This window comes from Osmerus eperlanus, chromosome 5, assembly GCF_963692335.1.
Source record: "Osmerus eperlanus chromosome 5, fOsmEpe2.1, whole genome shotgun sequence".
NCBI classification, from domain to species: Eukaryota; Metazoa; Chordata; class Actinopteri; order Osmeriformes; family Osmeridae; genus Osmerus; species Osmerus eperlanus.
The window spans coordinates 22,037,258-22,057,609 of record NC_085022.1 but is presented as its reverse complement, the minus strand read 5'-3'; the positions used below and the strand labels follow the sequence as shown (position 1 = coordinate 22,057,609).

Genomic DNA, 20,352 nt, shown 5'->3' with positions numbered 1-20,352 from the left:
TCCACTTAAACCTAATAAAGGCTATTTATAGTAACGGTGCGCACCCAGTAGCTGAGATTCTCAGGGGAATCACATTTACAGATACCTCCTGCATCCCCCCCCCCCTCCTCTTCTTCCCTTACCTCGCAGCCCATGCTCTCCACACCACCTGACCCCCCACCCCCCTGGCCAGCTCACTCAGCCCGGCCAGACAGGTGCAGCAGGCACTGGAAACCTCCACCGAATCCCCCCTCTCAACCTCTCTGCTTACAGCCCCCCTCATCCACAGACGGACACTTTTCTGCGGTCCGACCCTAGACCCCTCTTACCTACAGTCTATCATTCAACAGCTTTACAATAACCGGAATCTTCCACAGACTAATCACTTTTCTGTTAGCTTTTCTGTCTCCATATCATGTCTCTACAGAGTCCTATCAAAACCAGGAGGTTCAGTGTAGAAAAAAGGTCATCTTGAAAACAAGACACACTCAGTGGTCCAGTTACCCCCCCCTTCTCTCTCACTCCCACCCCTTCTCTCTATCTCTCTCTCTCTTCCCTTCTACTCTTTTCTCCTGTCTTCTTTTCCCTGAATCGATGTACTCAAGTGTAACAGAACCTTATGTAACTCGCCGGTGCAGAAAAACAGATTGTCCTGCCAAGCCCGAACTGAGAATGACATGAATGAACAACTTTGATATCCAATCTACATAACCAACTCATGACCACAATGTTCATTAAATTACTACATTTTTGTAAGAGGTGGTCCCCGTAAAAACGAGGACAGCCTTTTCTCTCGGGGAGAATGGCTGTATGGAGCTGCCCAGCACACAGACAACACTGGGTGACCCTCTTAATTTTTCTGAGGATGTTGTGTACCGGAGTGGTAGATGAATTAAACTGGTGACAGGCGGAGGCCATACGCATCTCCCACAGTCTACTTTTAGAAAGTGCAAGTCAAGGTTTTAGATTTCAGTGTCTGCACTGAGTGAATGGGTTTTCCAGCTTGCCAATTAGAAATACAAGTTGTCCGGAGTCCAGTTGGAGTCTGTGGTGTGCTTTGTTGATGGCCAAGGATGCCTGATGGTGTATCTGTGCATGTGTGCGTGTGTGTTGTCTTCCTCTTCCTGTAAAAGTACAGACATTATTCAAATTCACTTTCATGTACTGAGAGTATCCACAATGCTTCTCCGTAGAGCTACATTTACATAAATCAGCTTTTAAAGATTTCCAGGAGACTGTTTTAGTTCTTGTTCCTGTTCTTCTTAGTTTCCAAAGTCCAGGTTCCCAGAGTTGATGAGGGGCGAGAGAGCAGACTTCAGGAATGCAGCCTTGAAACGTTAGTCCACCAGCGGAAGCCCCAGCTGGGGGACATGGGGCTGGGTGTACAGCTCTGGACGTGTGTGTTTGCGCGTGATTTTAGTGTGCGTGTGTGAAGTGTGTGTGTGTGTACACCTGTGATTAAGAGGAGAGGGAAGGAACCCGTTACATGTAATCACTTCCTGTCCCTGCCCTCCTGGGAAATCTGTCACCTCGCGATAGCTTTAAATGTCTTCCGTTTAATTCAGGCTCCAGGCTGAAATCGCTATGCCAGGGGTTATTAATACACCCTCAGCCTGGCCCACATAAACCCAGCCACCTGCCGGCTGGTGTAGAAGGGCTGCAGGACCGGGCACTGCTACTACTACTTCATCGCCAAGACAGGAAGGATCCATTTCATCATCTTCTTGTCTCCTGAAGAAGTTTCCAGTTTGCTAAGGTATGAAGTGAATGGAGGGAAAAGAATCTGTCGCCTGTCACCGAGGCGACCTCGTATCGAGCGTGATTGGACAGGCGAAGCGTGTGCTCCTTTAGCAGAAACCAATCAGGAATGAGGACTCCAGGAAGGCTGCATTGGTGCTCATCTGGATGTTGCATTGTGTGCCCTTCATTCCAGATTGGTTTAGAAAATCTTTCATTGACTATGTAGTCTGACTGGATCCACTGATTTTAGTGTTGGTCTGTGAATCTTTAGGTTAATTACACACACAGCTGTGCTTTACTTCTGAATACACAGGTCATGGTATTAGCCCTTGTGACTCAGACATGGCACCCAGCTGCTTCCTTGATAGTCTTCAGTCAGTCTCTCCTCAGATTTTACAGCCTTCAGCCCCCCCTACAGGAACATCAGAGTAATTCATTATAATGTATTTGCACACAAAAGTAGCTTCATAGACAAGCAAACCATACCGTTTTTTCTAAACGATTTGTGACTGTGACTGACCCTCTATCAAACACACACAGCAAACTAACCTGCTGCTGCCCATGCAGGCCCTGCATTTCAAAAAATTGTTTCCAGCATTCGGAATACAAATACTTAACATGCACTCACACAAAAAAGACTGTCAGGAAGGTTGTTCAGTGTTGACATTCACTTTATTGTGTTAAAACTTGTTTTGGTATTTCAGCTGCTAGTCTTTTAAACGTTAATTTATGGGCAAACATGTACAGCTTCACTTTTCAAACCATGCAGCAGCGTAAACAAGAGGTCTACTGGTTAAAAGTCAAACAAACTAAAACAGACAGTCATTGATGAAGTCTGCAATCAACATGTTCAAGTCAAAAAAAGGAATCTTTAAAATCACACATTTTGTCCATGTCACTTCTCATGTCAGCAAAGTTTTTTAGGATATGGTTCCTTACAAGGAACCAAATCGGTTTGTCCTCCAGAATGGATAAAATATGAAAAAATAAATACAATTCTGTACTGACACATCCACACAAACGACAATTCTACCAAGTTGTGTATCGTCTTGCCCTAACCCTATCCGTATCCTGGTTCCGGGTTGACTATTTCAGTTATGTTCGGTGACTGTATCTAAAAAGGTTACACATTTTCTAACCCCGCAAGTCTATACTGAGAAGACCGGAGAATTTTGTACAAAATAATGCGTCTCATATCAAAATAGGCAATAACTCTACAATGCAGTCAGTTGGTCATCGACAGTAATGATAGTTGCCATCATGACTGGTCACAGGTGGGAGAAAAGTCCCTTTACAGGCAGATATATTGAGACGCCATATAGATCCTTTGTGATCTGAAAACATGCGAAAGGTTACCAAGTCAACTGGTTAGGTTTGAGCTGAAGAAGGAGCAGTCATGGGGGGAAACTCAGCCTAACTAAAAGTGCAGTGACCGTCCCTCAACCCAACAACACAGGAACAAGCTTCCAGGTGAGGAGCTAGGTTCAATAGATCATATATTGATCCTTGGAGAGGAGTCGCCTTTGGCAGTCCTGCATACCAGTGAAACTCAGCCTCTTCTGCAAGTCACACTCCCTGGAAACAATCTCCTCTCGACATTGTTCGGCCAGAGCAAGGCCATCTAGTCATGTTAGCAGAACTGGTGCCACGCAGTGTCATGTCATATAGTGCACCCCTAACCGTAAGTGCAGTCCAGGTACAGTACATTGCAAAAAAAAAAAAAAAAAACTAACTAAATCCTGAGAATGGAAACGACAAAAAAACACAAAAAAACATTGTTGCCTTCTCATAACTAAAGCATAGCAGCTGAAAGAAGGAATAGCAGTCCTTAGACCGGGCCTACGGAGAGCCTCAGTTCAAAAACCACAGCTTACGTGGTGGGATCTGAGAGTCCATCCCAACTCAAACACTCAGCACAAGGAACTGAAATCCCAACGACAAGCACAGCCATGTTAAAGTGGTCACATTTCTTTCTTTCCCCCTCTTGGGTTGGGGCTTCAGTTCATCTGACTGAGTGAGTGAATTCAAATGGAGACGTCCTTCCCACAAAACCTCATCCCTCCGCCCCTCCTCATACTAGTAGGTACGCAAGGCACAGGTGTGTGTGTTCAGGCCTGCAGATAAACATTTGATCTGTGCACTAATGCTACTTCGTACCACAACAATCCCGCCAAAACAAAACGCACACACTTCACGAGAATAAAACATCAACAAAACAATGTGACATAAACGGCCATTTTCTTTTTACAATGTGTCAGTTTCTTCCGCCTAAACTGCATTTTCATTTAACAATTTAATCCACTAACAAACTAAAAACTTGACGCCTGTACACGATCCGGGAGGGGTCGTCATGCCTTTGTGCTGAGAGGTTTCGTTTATTTGTCTCCTTCTGATGGCAAACGAGAGTGGGAGGGGGGAGGGGCAAAGGAAGGTCACTTGATGGCTTTCTTGTCAAGCTGAAAGAGATCCAGGATGTCCATCATGGCCTGTTTGATGGTCCCTCCAAAACGGAGAGAGTCCTAGAGAGAGAGAGAGAGGAAGAGAGGGAAAGAGAATTAAAAAACGCAACATTGTGTGGATGACAGAGAGAAAGCAAGAGATTTGTACATTACAAAAAAAGAAAAGAAAGAGTCTGCTTACAGTTTCTGGGCTTGAGTGTTTGCTAGAGATGTGGAAGTTGATGTGTTCCTCTCCAAGGATGATGTAGGACACCCCATAACCATCATCTGCCACCTAGAGGACACACACACACCACAACGTTTGTCAGATCACACCTTCCAGAGTGGAGTAATGCTGAGGTGTGTGATGGAGGTGATAGTGTGTGATGGTGTGTGATGGAGGTGATGGTGTGTGATGGAGGTGAAGGTGTGTGATGGTGTGTGATGGAGGTGATGGTGTGTGATGGAGGTGAAGGTGTGTGATGGAGGTGAAGGTGTGTGATGGAGGTGATGGTGTGTGATGGAGGTGAAGGTGTGTGATGGAGGTGATGGTGTGTGATGGAGGTGAAGGAGTGTGATGGAGGTGATGGTGTGTGATGGAGGTGAAGGTGTGTGATGGAGGTGAAGGTGTGTGATGGAGGTGATGGTGTGTGATGGAGGTGAAGGTGTGTGATGGAGGTGATGGAGGTGAAGGAGTGTGATGGAGGTGATGGTGTGTGATGGAGGTGAAGGTGTGTGATGGAGGTGATGGTGTGTGATGGAGGTGAAGGTGTGTGATGGAGGTGATGGTGTGTGATGGAGGTGAAGGAGTGTGATGGAGGTGATGGTGTGTGATGGAGGTGAAGGTGTGTGATGGAGGTGAAGGTGTGTGATGGAGGTGAAAGAGTGTGATGGAGGTGAAGGTGTGTGATGGAGGTGAAGGTGTGTGATGGAGGTGATGGTGTGTGATGGAGGTGAAAGTGTGTGATGGAGGTGAAGGTGTGTGATGGAGGTGATGGAGTGTGTTGGAGGGGGAACTCACCGGGCCAAAGCCCCCTCCTGCAGTCACGTACTCCGGGTGTCTGGCCAGGTCAAACAGAGCTACCTGCTGGAGGGGCGTCTGACTTGTAGACAGTCTCCAGGGCTCAGACAGTACCTTCACACACACACACACACACACACACAATAAGACACCAAAACATACCAAGAACAACCTGGTGGGTTTGTCAGTAAATAAAGTTGCATGTTTGTGTGCCGATCCCAGTTTGTGGTCAAGATAAAGACTTCAACTATGATTACTAGATTAGCACAGGTCACTGAGTATGTCAGTGCACCAAGTACAGTAGTTACTATAGTTCCCACATAAATACCTACTAAAACGACCTACCTAACTGTTAACAGTGGGTACTCAACTATGTAAATACCAACCGTAACTAGCCAAACTCAGTGTTTTGAATTACAAAAAGGCAGTCCGTACCTCCTTGAGGAAAGGCGAGTCCACGCCCAGGTACTTGGACACCACGTAAAGGCAGAAAAGGTGGCGGTCGATGCCCTGCCCCGTCATGGCCAGACGGTACAGGTTCTGGTGCTTCTCTGCCGCCACCTTCAGGAGACGCAACCGCTCCTCTCTCTGAGACACGAGGATTTAGAGGGAGAGAGAGAGACGCAGTTTACTGAGGCTGTGAGAGAGATGGTGGAGCAGGCAGTTTACTGAGGCTGTGATAGAGATGGTGGAGCAGGCAGTTTACTGAGGCTGTGACAGAGATGGTGGACAGGCAGTTGGTCTCCAGATGATCACAGCCCACTTCAGTGTTGGAGACCTACCTTCTCATCCCCCATCATGGCGCGTACGAAGGCGCAGGTCTCCATGGTACAGGAGCGTACAGTCTCCGTACGCCCCTCTCTGAACAGACGCGTCATGGACGCTTCGTAGGTCAGACAGAACTTCCCCTTATCCTGGAAACACACACAAACACACACTTCAGCTGATCACACAGAGTAGCATCACCTATAAATGCATCTAGACAGCCCATGCGTGTGTGTGTGTGTCTGTGAGAGTGGATTCAGAGGCTCAGGGTCGTACCCTGTAGTGAGCCAGTTGCAGGGCGATCTGGATGAAGGCGTCAGGGCTGGTTCGGCACTTCTTGATCAGGCCTTTGCCAAAGATGGTGAAGGGGTAGATATGAGAGTCCACGTCATCAGCCAGGACCATGGCCACCTTCAGAGAGCTCTGGATAACATCCTGGCACTGAGGACATACACACACACACTGTTGGTGTATCTGATATTTGTAAGCTTATTTACCCCTTGTGCTGCCTTCGGGTCACAATGACCTGAAGGTTCACAACGACCCATCGTTGTGCTGCGACAACATTACCCAATACAAAAACAAATATAAAACATTTTCTTTGAACTTTTGCGCTGTGGGGTGTGTGAAACAGCCCGACGGTTAAAAGAAAATGCTTCACTTTGTTTTTGTATGAGGTAAAGTTGTCGCAATACTTGGGGGGGTCACAATGACTGAAGGGTCACAATGACCCGAAGATAACACAAGGGTTAAAGTGCGCAGCCACCTAATATTTATTGTCATTATCATTAAAGTTACCAGCAGGGGGTAGCAAAATCCAAGGAACAACCCAGTAGCAGATACAGGATAGTCTAAATTAAAACCACTGAAATTACCCCAGTATTGAAGTTAGTATTAGTATTAGTTAGCATTATTACCTTTAACATCCGACTTGTATTTAAAAGTAGCAGGTTGCAGCATGTAGATTGGGATTTCAAACAGTAAGCACAGCTTGTCTGCCTACATACCAACTCCACACACACAGGTGAGCCGTGGCAGGAGCCTGCAGCGCCTCACCTCTGTAGGGATATCCCACAGCAGCCTCTGAGGCCCGGGCAGGCTGGGGTGCGGCTCTCCTTTGCAGTGGCCCTCCTCAGTGTAGCCCAGCTTGACAGGATCCATGGAGAGCACTTGCTGCAAAACACACAGCGGAGGGTCACGCCAGGCCTCTAATCATGACAAGACTAGGATGAGGAAACCATCACAGGATGTCTCGCTCCGAGACGCCCCGCTCTAAGACGCACCTCCCAGAGGTGGCCGATGATTGGTGCGTCGGCCCAGGCGTGCTCAGCGTTCAGGCCCATGCTGCCGTTCTTGAAGATGATGAGGTTGAAGGACTTATCGAACCACCTGGAGGACGACACACAAGTTCAACCAGTAAACGTCTCGTTGCCTTCACCTATTTCACCGTTCACTTGGGAGAGTGAGGTCGTATAAATGCAGTATTGTATTCAAGATGCTGTCTTTAGATATGTCAGGATCTACTTTTTGTACCTGTCATAGCATTTCCCGTGGAGGAGGGATTTGGCGTAGCTGGTCAGCGACGTGACCGGGTTCTCCGTGTCGTATCGCTGGTCCGTGTCGTCCAGGGTTACGAAGAAGGCGGCCTTCTCTATGGCATCCAGGGACTGCTTGTTCTTCCCACGGCTGAAGTATGTGTCACGGGCATTGGCCCATGGTGTCCTGGAAGGCAAGGGGGTCAAAGTTCAAAGAATAGCAGAACAAGTATGTACAGATAGATCCTAATGAGCTATGCGTGTCATATGCTCAGGTGTAGGACTATGAATCCACACAGAAATTAAGACATATTTTAAACCTAGGACTTGCCTTAAATCTCGGTTTAATTTCGGTCATTAAACAATTAGAATGATCTAGCACTAAATACTTTAGTCGGTGTCGACTTCTGTCCGTCGACAAGTCAACAAAACAGGGCCTAAACCGATCAGTAACCTGTGTCGAGCACGGGCCTTTCCTGTCCCTGTTGTATGCTGTCAGGCACACACACACACACACACACACACCTCTCCCCAGCGGTGAGGGCAGCCAGGTGCTCCTCTCCAGACTGAGACTCAGACTGGTCAGCCAGGATCCTCTCCATCTGCTGTTCAATCTCTCGGGGCAACAGAAGGCGACCGTCGTAGAACATCCACACCTTGAAGAAGCGGCCCTTGTGGAACACGGCAATGTGCTTGCTCTCATTCATGTGCTGGATGGTGTCTGGGAGAGAGACCAAGAGGAGAGAGACCAAGAGGAGAGAGACCAAGAGGAGAGAGACCAAGAGGAGAGAGAGACCAAGAGGAGAGAGAGATAGCGAGAGACCAAGAGGAGAGAGAGACCAAGAGGAGAGAGACCAAGAGGAGAGAGACCAAGAGGAGAGAGACCAAGAGGAGAGAGAGATAGCGAGAGACCAAGAGGAGAGAGAGACCAAGAGAGGGGAGAAAGAGAGCGAGAGAGCGAGAGGAGACAAGCAAGGATAGGTACACACACACAAAAAATCTCAGGAACTACCTTCGAACACAAACAATGCCATTGTTGAAGACGAAAAGATTATCTTAAAGTGCGATACCACTGAGATCAAAGTGGGCCGTAAAAGCAGGAAGTCAAATTTCACATAACTTCAAACCAATATCAAAGGAGTAAAATACCAGAGCATCATTTAAAAGAGCTGGACAGTGAGGGACACAATGTAGACAAGGAGAAATGGCTTTCTTACTCAAATGAACGTAGACTGAAAAAAGTTCAATTTGAGTAAGAAAAAACGAAGTGTTCTACTAGCTGATTGGGGACGACAGTCTACAGCAGGTGGATATGGGGTAGGCAGAGGGGGGGGGGGGGGGCAGAGGGGGGGGGGGAGGCAGAGGGGGGGGGGGAGGCAGAGGGGGGGGGGAGGCAGAGGGGGGGGGGAGGGGGTAAGACAGTTGGAAATGCAAACAGTTGTTTGAGGAGCACACACATGATAATCCCAATACATGTCACTTATTCCTCCATATATATGATTTGGGATGAGTGTGAGATGCATTCAAACAAGTGTTTGTCGAGTTAAGGGGATGGAGGAATGGGGTCTATGTTAGGGATGGAGGTCCCTGAGCTGTGCTCCTTACAAGCGCCTCGCCCCCAGGGCACATCTGCTTACTGTACATGCATCTTCATTTACTCCATCTCCGTTGGGGAAAGGTGGACTGAACATGCTCTGGATAAGTGCCTTGGGGAAGTCAAGATGGAGGCTACTGCATCAAAACCTTCTTTTCAGCTGAATATTTACATTCCACGTGACCTCACAATTCTATTGAAGGGAAACGCTTGTTTGTCAAACAATGCTCACCTGCTTCAGTCATCGACCACAAGAACACATTCATAATATATGACAAATGCATTGGTCTAGTAGCCTGTGAATGTGTTCAATTTCATCCAGAGATGTTAAGAAACCACCACAGTGTGTTCGGTTTTCAAAGTTGTCACAGAAACGCACCCAGAAGGTTAATTCATGCCACAGCAGTCCATTCATGCTATAAATGCTGGATAGTGGCAGATTTTCTTGAAGCTACTTCCTTTAAGCATATCTACATTTTAACAACTAACCTACCATAAAAAGGATGGTAAAACACTAAGCAACGATAGCCCTTCTTTATAATTTACCTCAGATGACGCTAGAAACCTCTAAACTATTTAGGCTTATGCAGCGAGAACCTGCTGTACATCCCACTGGTACACTTAAGTCTTTTTAGTAAATAAATAATGTGTTAATGGGTATGTTTACAAAACAAGTTAAAAATACATTATTTTATTGATTTATAGTGGTCTTTCTGTTGTTTCAAAGGTTTATAGTGTTTAATGTAGGTAAATAAGTGCCCTTCCTCTCTCATAAACAAACCTTCCAGGGAAACCCTCCACAAAGGGTACCAATCATTAACCCTCGTGCTGCCTTCGGGTCACATGACCCAAAGGTTCATAACGAACCATCGTTGTGTTTACCCAATTTTACCCAATACAAAAACTAATTAAAATAATTTTATTTTAACCTTTGCAATGTGGGGGGTCTAAGACAGCCCAACGGTTAAAAGAAAATGCTTCACTTTGTCTTTGTATGCGGTAAATCTGTCGCAATACGACGGTGGGTCACAATGACTGATGGGTCAGAATGACCCGAAGATAACACAAGGGTTAACCAAAGATAAATGTCATCTAGAAAGTCCTTTAAAGGACATTCATTCAAACCCTTTAAGGGTTCACATTCAAGGGAATGTCCGTCTAATGCACGTTTTTATTTCTTGATGTGTTTAATAGCGCAACTTAAAAGATGCATCTTAATTTTTTCTTATTTCTAAGATTTGTTCTAGTAATAATAGGCTATATGAATCAATAAAGTGAACTTATCACCAGTCTTGCACCAAACTCACAATCCAGCTATCTCTACGTTCTCCCACTACCTACCAAGTCCCCGCTAACCTGTCATGACCTAGCATGCAAGGAGCATTACTGTACGCAAGTCGGATGAATTCATCCGTGGTCCAGAGATGCAGTGCAGCGGTGCACTCATGAGCAGTAACAGCAGAGCAGAGGAAGGGGAGGGAGGGAGGGAGGAGGCAAACACCACTAACACTCTACCTGTGTCTACACCAGGGATGCGACTGCTGTTGAACATACGCTCGTATTGGGAGGAGCACATGGGGATAGTGTGTAGGAGCATGAGCTGAAAAGCAAAAAAAGGAGGAGGGAGCGGGGGGAGAGTCAGACACAAGACAAGGAAGAGATGACACACCAGCTCACTACGCTGGATGACTGACTAGCCCACTACCGGGGGAGAGCAGGACTGGCACCTAGAGGGAGGAAGATGAGGATGAGGAGACGATGATCAGGTTGATGAGCACACCGGACAGGGGGGGGGGGGGGGGGGCGTGGAGGGAGGCCAGGTGAGAAGAGGACAGTTCAGAAACCGGTGGCCCACCGCCTTAGTGAGACAAGCACAGCCCTAGGGTTGGCTACACTCACATAACTATAAATCGTTCATAATTCAAAAGGTCTACTACGCTTTCTAGTGCAAAGCGATGGGCTTATGCTTTCAAAAGAACCCTTTTTCAACTCATGAGTGCTTTTCCAGTTTTTACAAGTGGATAAGCGGTGCATTCGTCCCTTTTGTGACCAGACGTGCAACACAGAGCCACCAAGGAGCCAATGGGCGATGCTTAGGGGCTGTGCTGGGAGTCACTGAAGCCAGGGGTCAGGGTTTGCTGCGGCTGTTTGCTGGGGGTGATGTTTGAGACGTCAGAAGGTCAGAGGTGGAGAAGTCAGAGATATTTCGGTGCCCTCCTCTTACCTGTCTCTACGCCGGGCACACGGGAGGTATTAAACATTCGCTCCCATTGGGCGGAACACAGGGGAACCTTGTTGGCCAGCAAGTAAATCTAATACAGCGACCGGCAGCGACAAGGCAAAACAGTAAAAACAGAACACACAATGTTTATCAAGTGTATATATGTGCGTGTGTGTGCGCGTGCGTGTGTGTGTCTGTGTGTGTGCGTGTGTGTGTGCGTGTGGGGTTACATATGTATTTGTGTGTTTATGTAGGTATAGACAAATACACGTGTGTGTACAGGACTTGAAGGGCAAATGAGGCTGGGGTGTCTGTCTGGCTTATTGAGCACATCCACACTATTATGGAGTTACAGAAAAAGCATGGCACACACCGTGACTGATGCCCATGCCGACTACATAAAGGTGGGTATTAGCCAACATGCTTTGCAATAATCGGGAGAGGAGATATGAAAGGACTCATTTTATCACTTTGATAATTCATCAAAAAACTTGAAACAATGGCAGAAATGATAAGAGCAAAAATAAATAACTGATCTGTGCTACATATTCATTCAGGTTATAGTCAAATATTATCTAGAGATATCTAGAGATAGGGAAATCAGGACAACTCACAGGCTGGATCTGAGCCCTGTCCAGCTTCCTCCTGTACAGCATGATGGCATGGATGGCGTTGCCCGCCCTGGCTGCCTGGAGGTTAGTGGGGAAGACATACAGGAAGTCCTGTATGGAACAAAGGGGCAGGGGAAAAGGCTGAGCGTAAAAATACATACATTTGGTAGAAATGTCTGTCTACAAGCAATCACGACCATGGAAACTTCCTTTGCTTGTTGAAATAATAACCTGAAGATTAAGGAAGTTAGAACAGGAGAGAGACTTGACTGGCTCCTGCCAGGTGAGAGCAGGTTCAAAGTGACAACATGAAGTCACCAGACATCTTTTAGTCTCTCAACTCTTTATTGCCATGTGGTAAGAATGGAGCCTCCTGATGTCACACACCACAGATGTACTGGCTCTGTGTAACTAACAGTAAATGGGTGACTGTGCAGTTCAACATCCCAGAGACACTGTGATATATCGCAAATCAGGTTCTTCCCACTCGAGTAAAGTTGACAAATAGCAACTCAGATCTGGTCAGAGTCTACCAGCTGGTCTAAGGTCAGATCTGGTCAGAGTCTACCAGTTGGTCTGAAGTCAGATCTGGTCAGTCTACCAGCTAGTCTGAGGTCAGATCTGGTCAGATTCTACCAGTTGGTCTGAGGTCAGATCTGGTCAGTCTACCAGCTAGTCTGAGGTCAGATCTGGTCAGATTCTACCAGTTGGTCTGAGGTCAGATCTGGTCAGTCTACCAGCTAGTCTGAGGTCAGATCTGGTCAAAGTCTACCAGCTGGTCTGAGGTCAGATCTGGTCAGTCTACCAGCTAGTCTGAGACACACAGCAGAAATGGGTTCAATGGTGGTGAGTGTAAACAACATTATAGTGTCATATCCTTCGATAGACATGGCTCTACAACCACTCCACAAAGAAGCTGGGAACTAAGAAATAGCATCATAAATATCAGAATGTATAGATAGATGGAGGCCTCACCATTGCATAGTAGTTGCTGTTGACCATAATGGGCCCTCGGCCGCGGAGGTAGATGTACTCTTCCCACCAATCACTTACCTGGGAAAGAGGTGGGAGAGTGAGAGAAAGAGAAAAGAGAAAAATGGAGAGAGGGTGAGAAAGAGATGGAGTGATAAAAAGAGACAAAGTGCAGAACGCTTCACCTTACTGGTCAACACATACAAAGTACCACAAGCAGTGACATTCATTAACGCCGATTTATAATAAATAATGTGGGTCTCCCTTCTGACTCACATAGTTGGAGGCCCACCAGGACTTGAGCGTGAGGTACCACTGCAGTCTGGGGCCCAGGTTCTTCTCAAAGTCCTCAGCCAGGCCCTTCATCCTCTCAAACTGGCCATCATCCATGAGAGGACGTGCAGACTCCAAGTACTGCAAATACACAGTCCACGTTCTCCTTATTACGTCAAGTTAGAAACAGGAGGTAGTCACAAAACAGAAAGCATTCCTAGACAGATGCCAGACAACAACAAACATGGGGGTGCAACTATGGCTTGGAGGAGATAGGTCAACATCTAATGACGCTGAACACAAGGGTGACTTTGTTTGGGCCAAAGCATGAAACAATCTGTTTCATGCAAGTCTGAGATAGGGAAGGCAGATGCGTCAGACTTGACTGAATATTTATTTAAAGGAAGTCATCTGAAGCAGCTGAGGGGACAGGGAGAAACCAGAGTGTGACATCACAAGAAGCCAGTGACATCACAAGGCTGAACTCTCACCCTCCTGGTGGTGTCCTGGATGCTGGGCACTGGGAGCCGGGGAAGAGAGTTCTGGAAGCTGTACAGCATTGGCTTCCTGCCAGAGAACACCTTCACCAGTAACTGTGAACAAGAAAGAGAGAGGGTGGTATAGAGGCTAAAATGAGACTTTCGCCAAACAACCCACATTCTGGATGTAAGGGCATTGGGTTTGTCGGTGGATTAGACATGGGATTGATGACAATATTAAGAATACCACAGACAAAACAGGTTTCGCTTTTTTAAGATCAAGAATTTCTACCAAAGTGTTAATAAAGCTGGTTATGATATGAACACTAAGTGGTGACATGTTGGCCCTGAGCTGCACACCATCCAGAGGCGCGTGGACCAGTTGATGGAGCCGTGGCTGGCGTGCATCCAGCCGTGCCAGGACAGCAGGCACTTCAGGGTGTTCCTCATGACAAAGATGATGCCCACCCACAGGCCTGTGCCCACCAGGACACCTCCCACCATCCTCTGGCTCTCTGTGGACATGTACTGACTGGGGAGGGGGGAGGGAGAAGGAGGGAAACAGAGACAGATACAGACAGGGGGGAGGGAGAGGGAGAGAGAGAGAGAGAGAGAGAGAGAGAGAGAGAGAGAGAGAGAGAGAGAGAGAGAGAGAGAGAGAGAGAGAGAGAGAGAGAGAGAATCAAATATCAGCATATTCCACCATTCAGTCCTTTCATTAACTTAAAATCCCAACTCTTAAATTAATAAATCATTCACTGACAGTAGGGACTGATTCGCTAACAGTGCACACCATCAGAAAAATGACGGCAGTGTTGCATCATTGATTATAGCTTCATTTTTCAACACCTGTTCCTTATGGGTGTTTATGAATGATTAATCAAGCTTTACAATGAGTCACCTTTAGCCTATGGGTATCAGGCAGATTCAGGCCATTCCTTTATCAGCAAAATGGATCCTTCCTGCTTTAATGGTTTACGGCTTCAAGTCCTGACTTCCAACTAACCATATCCAGCCCTCTTCGGTCTTAGTTACTTCAATGTTTGATTTTCAATTATACAGCCAAACAACAGGTGTAAAACACTGACAGCATTGATGTAGATTTCAACCAATGTTAAGAGTTTGTTAAAACCTGGGAATAGCAAAGGCTTTTAACATTGAAACATGACAGTGTACCAACCAGGGTAGTGTTGTCTGCATGTGACACAGACTCAGCTCTGAAGTCAGACACAGGAAACCTGACTGGCACACATCCCTCTCCTTTCCTCAGAAAAATCATCTGATCTGATCATGAGTGGATTGAAAATGACCTGGAGCTATTTCTTTTTTTTACCTTTGTAATCATATTTTTTCGGAGATGGATTCAAGGAGCCATGGAGACGCACAGACATGTTTTCCCTCATGAGTGAAGACTTACCTGAGGGACAGGTGGTGTCCCAGTCTGGTGACGAGCCCCAGGGAGGGGTCCGTGCTGGCATATCTAGTGGAGGACATGTAAGACACCACCACCACCAAGAACCCAGATGGACTTCCTGGGTACACACCCGTCATCACCCCATTCTGACAAGAAAGGACATATCGGTGTTAATAATGAAAGGGGCTGGAGTCCTACTTGGAGGAAACACAGGTTCAATGTATGAAATCTTGGATAGATTTTAGGATAAGGTGGAACTACTGAACTAGACAGCCAGAGGGATGTGGTGAGTGATGTTGTATTGTCATCAAAAATCAACAGAGGTGCTGCATAAGAACAGGTGGAGGTGAGTATGTTGTCAGTGTGCTATGAAAACCCTGAGGACAAACATAAAGAATAAGGAAATATTTTGGTCCATATCGAAATGATGACATCACACAGTTGCTGCATGTTTGTCGGCTGCACGTCCATGATGCCCCGTTCCACAGATCAGCACTCCCACATTCAACACCCGACCAAACTAATGTCCCTCTCTGATGGTTTACACACAGGTCATGCCCTTCTCGTTTCTCACCTTGAAGCGGATGAACCTCTTCTTCCACGAGTGGAGTCCGGAGAGGTAGATCTGCCTCAGGGCCTCGTGACACAGCTGCAGATCGATCCCATCGGGGGTGACGGTGAACTGGAAGGCCACCGCCTGGTGCGCTTCTGCCATGGTTGGCTGCTACTGTACGGTGTCACTAGTGGGAGGAAGGCGGGAGGGATGCAACCGTGTCTTTGAAACGTAAACAAAAAAGCCTGGACTAAGTAGACTATGATTGTGATGTGCCTGTGCCTTGCATCAAAAATGCCCTGCTTTATCTGTAACACATTGAACAGCCTACCTTTAAAGTAAACATGATCATTGATCGCGATTGTTACTGATCAAATCTTGTCTGCAAACAAGAATTGAGGCAAACACCATGTGATGCTCTTTTTCTCACTTCTCAGGAGTCTTGATAATCTCACATCCGTTATGATCACTATGCATTCAGATGAAAGAATCAACACTAATCTGCTTGCTTCCAGACAATTTACAAGAAATTTCAATGGTTTATTCATTTAACATCTAAGCCCAGATTCTTCAAAAGGTTCGCAGAGCAAGCAAAGAGTATGAAACCACAGGTAAGCGAACAGATCTCAGGAAATTGTCTCAAGAATAGACGTTCCTTGAAGAACGGCAACCCACATGCCCAATTGTATTAGAAAGTTACATGGTGGTTCATGTAGTGTAGGACCTTACAGTATTACACTTTTTCTGACAAGGTTGGTCTGAGGGCTAGAACGCCCACGATGCCAAGTGTGTCAATAAGAACTTCTGTGTCTAACATCCAAGTGTGCAGTGCGTGAAAATGCCAATTCAGTTGAATCATAGTTTATTACATCCTTGTTACTCTTCCACCTGTCTGGAGAAAACCTAGTTACTTAAGACGCGTTTAATCTCATTATCCTTCAGACTGGAGACGTCTGCCACCAATCAAAATGGACAGACTTCACAGTTCCTTATTCTCAGTCATAAAGTCACTGGCCTGTAAATGCATGCGATAATCATTACAATTAATGGGTTTAAGTATTGGGTCAAAGATCAGTCTTTTCAACTCTAAATTCTTGTCCTAACATACCACAGAACCTTAACAATGGCCTCTTTGATAGGCAGAGATGAACCTACATGTCCTATAACTACAGCGATCAACTGCAGTTCTTCTGCAAACGGACACCAGGACAGTTCCCAAAGGCACACAGAGGGTAAACTGTTTTGAATTTGACCAAGAACCCAGGACAACGGGCTACTAAAACAAACCGATCCATATCCAGACTGGTTGCACATGGTGCAGCCATGACAACTTGAAACTGTTCTTCTCCAGTTGTCACTTCAGCAGATAGTGTCTGTGTTTAGCATTGGTGACAATTCTCACTGAATCCAATGTCACTAGAGTCAGAGAAACTGGTGAATCGAGGCTTGGCAGTGTAATAAATGTATTGGCTGAATACAAAATACTTGACAAAAATCAAGTCTGAAGTGGTTTGGAGGTAATGGTAAAGGTCACCCTGCTAACCCCGCTGTTGAAACATAAAATAGTAATACCGGTATTATACGGCTACTTCACTCAATGCAACTGAGACTATTTACATCACAAATTTCAACCGTCCTGCTAAATTACTGGCTCTAGGTCAAGATAACCTTAGCAGTAAAGGGTTTGAGTGGGTAACTTCCAAGTGACCCTGACCGTTAGTTACTATAGCATGTACGTCAACAGAGCGAAGAGGAACAGACTTACAAGAGCACCTTTCTGACACGGGTCCACCTGGCTGTGTCGAATATATGATGAATATGATCAGGACACACGTTTAACTAGGACGAAATTCTTGTCGAGACAAAATCTTGTATACGTCAAATATTCACAATTGTCCTAAGATAAAGCTTTACGACGTGTACCAGGAAGTCAATTTCTTAAGGACACTCTTGATTAAAAGTAAATAGGCCAAAAGTCGTCTCTACGACAGGTTTTTGGCACCTGCATAACAACGCAGGTCTTTCCATTCAACCGCATTTCTCAAGCCCGTTCCCTTCCCCCAGTTGAGTTCCCGTGATCACATGATCAGCCTCTGCCACCGAAAACTAGGGGAAAGGTCGCGGCGCAATAGCGCTCGAATATTCGCCAACAGTGGAACATAACAGGGCTATTCAAGTTAGTCATATGTCAATATCAGCACCGAGCAAAAACATAATGTGCTGTTAAATGTTTGTAAACAACGGCTGAACCATGTAGTAGCCTAACGTATGTTGGAAGCAACAGAAACAATACGGTCAAATTATTTACCAAGATCCCTGCATAGGCTACTGTTTCCAACAATGAAATCAATGCAGTAATCAACCTGGTTTATGTTCTGGCTGATTGTGTTAACTTTTCAATGCTTTCAGCCTAATGTGTTTCATTGCATAAAATATAATATAGGCTATTCAAATGTGTTTTATTTCGGAGAATACATGACAGCCCACGTGATTGGTGTTAAACGAGGTCATTGACTTTCCAAGAGCAAGAAGTCATCATTATATCCTTAATTCGATAAGATAAATTAACTTTGTCAATATACAAAACCTATTCCATGTCTGTAAGGACTGTTGAAGTACAGCTGTGGCCTAATGTTCACTTCGACTGACCTTAATTATTTGAGTAGACAGCAAGGTGTGACCAAAAAGACGTCTTTACATAAAACAACCATTCTATATGAACTGCAGTGTAGGCTACACAAAATTGTTCCTCTTCTACAAAACATTGCCGCGTTTGGCAGTGTGTATTACAGAATGACCTCTCCTTGGACTATTGCCCACATTCGTGTTATGATGACAACTACAGTGCAGATTAGTGCTACCTGCTGATTTTGTTCTGCAGCACAAGGTTAACCAGACACCTGTTAAAATACTATAGCCTATTTCCCGTTCTGAAAGCATTTTTTAAATGCTATGTTGACATTCAACAAAGCCTAGCGGATTAGCCTACGTGAAACAGAACGAAGGCCTACAAGAAGCTTGTGCAGGCTAGTTATAGTTCACATGCCCCCAAAAAAGACGTTGATATATCAATAACAAATATTCGTTTTCTATCAACTTATTTGTATAGCTAGTCCTCGCAAGTCAGTGAGCTACACAGTTGAACCGAATCAATGGTGAAATGATCCATCACACTTTTCGATTAACAGAAAATTAAACAAAAAAGGCGTACAGCAACAAATATCGTTGGTTTGTGTCGATGTTGTCGTGGCGTATTTAGTCACTGCAGCCATATTTATTTACTTCGAAAACTACTGATATAATACAGTAAGTGCATAATAAAGGTCTTAAATGTAACAAAATATAGTCTATGTTCACTCACCAACCCTTAGTCGGCACTTGTAGATTTGCGAAGCAAAATGTTATGGGGGATTTCCGTTAGAATTAGATGAGGTTGTGTGATGCGAACAGACTTTCGCCTACTGGTCTCGCAGCTTGCATGAATGGGTAGCAAGACTCCCAGAGACCGCCCATACGAAACGTCACACAACTGCACTATATAATTTATGCAGAATTAACCTCCTCTCCCTAAACCGGAAAATTATAGTGAGAGAAGGTGTCATATGCAGTCAAATTATACTCAGAAGGCAAGCCATCAAGGCACACGTTTGTGTATGAGGCACAAATAGGCACGCAGTTAATATGTTTCTTGTCAAAAAGCCCTCATTATGGCATGACCTGTGATTTTAACTTTTCTGACTCCACAGGAAAATGTTGTCCGATGATGCGAGGGTCTGGTAATGCTCCCAATTTTGCAAGGCTCTGAAGTTTTATCAAAAGTTTGTTTCTGATTGGCTGGTAGGTGGCATTTAACTCTGAGACCGTCCACAATCTGTGATCTACTAGTAAGTCAAGAGACGATGATTTGTCAGATAGATTGGTCGAGCCTGCATTTGATCAAGACGGTAAAAGACTGATGTATCGATGAAACTTGTTGTATAACGATCACAGTAACATACATCACCAGCATAAATGGCCAGACTGTAAGGGGGAACCACTTTCCTCAGGCCTCCAGGACATTCTGGCCCCCCTGTGTTCTCAGTTTAAGAGACTGGTGTAATAGATTAAACTTATTACACGTTATGATCACTGTAAAATAATGAATGAAAGTGAGTAGTCTATCCTAAAAAATAGTTTATTTGTGCCTGCAACAAAACGCAAGGCTGTGTGTTAAAAGACACACATACAATAATAAAATGAATAACAATAAACAAAAATATAAATAACCGCCCGAACAAGACAATCAAATCAAATTTATTTGTATAGCCCTTTTTACACGCAAGCATGTCACAGAGGGCTTCACATATGCCCATAGAACTGCCCCTCAACCAACCTAAACCCTCAAGGAAGACAAGGAAACAACCCAAACAATGCTCACGAAGAACTAGGCATTTTCAGTCCAAATTGGGATATCTTAGTAGGCCTACTGTAAATTACAATAGCGCTACTACTGTAGGCTACACGGATTAGCACTTTACAGACTCTGAAAACAGGGACTGACTAACGATTGAGCAATACAACTTACTATACTATACTTTAAAGCCTGTATTTTAGTGTAAATTAACAGACCAACATCAAGAAATGTACCTTATGCTCATAGAAAGTAGATAGAGTACACTATAAAATAACACGCGATTATATCAATCACATTCAGCTCAACCAAGTAACAAGAAAAAACTTGATAATTTCGCGCACGCACAAGGAAGGGGAACTGAATT

General features: G+C 45.3%; 1 protein-coding gene across 2 annotated transcripts; it reads right to left on the bottom strand.

Moving 5' to 3' along the window:
• Window positions 1-2,889: 2,889 nt before the first annotated feature.
• On the bottom strand, window positions 2,890-19,276 carry cpt1ab (carnitine palmitoyltransferase 1Ab (liver)). Of its 2 annotated transcripts, none has more exons than XM_062462699.1 (19): window positions 18,957-19,276; window positions 15,617-15,782; window positions 15,046-15,188; window positions 13,989-14,160; window positions 13,641-13,742; window positions 13,153-13,290; window positions 12,880-12,957; window positions 11,908-12,015; window positions 11,297-11,384; window positions 8,004-8,199; window positions 7,477-7,665; window positions 7,227-7,332; window positions 7,000-7,116; window positions 6,220-6,384; window positions 5,961-6,092; window positions 5,614-5,766; window positions 5,179-5,292; window positions 4,360-4,452; window positions 2,890-4,238 (listed from the first exon to the last, which is right to left on the bottom strand). In XM_062462699.1, exons 2-19 carry the CDS (start codon window positions 15,755-15,757, stop codon window positions 4,152-4,154), a joined length of 2,322 nt encoding a protein of 773 aa, XP_062318683.1. In that variant the 5' UTR covers window positions 15,758-15,782; window positions 18,957-19,276; the 3' UTR covers window positions 2,890-4,151. The 2 variants fall into 2 exon arrangements, with proteins under 2 accessions (XP_062318683.1, XP_062318685.1); XM_062462701.1 differs by lacking the exon at window positions 11,297-11,384 and adding an exon at window positions 10,588-10,672.
• Between the last annotated feature and the right edge of the window lie 1,076 nt (window positions 19,277-20,352).

Coding starts and splice junctions, on each gene's coding strand:
- cpt1ab (XM_062462699.1), bottom strand. CDS start 15,757: ATGGCAGAAGCGCACCAGGCGGTGGCCTTCCAGTTCACCGTCACCCCC. Junction 12,958..13,152: donor CCTGGTGGGCCTCCAACTAT/GTGAGTCAGAAG, acceptor CCTCTTTCCCAG/GTAAGTGATTGGTGGGAAGA. Junction 5,767..5,960: donor CCATGATGGGGGATGAGAAG/GTAGGTCTCCAA, acceptor CTCGTGTCTCAG/AGAGAGGAGCGGTTGCGTCT.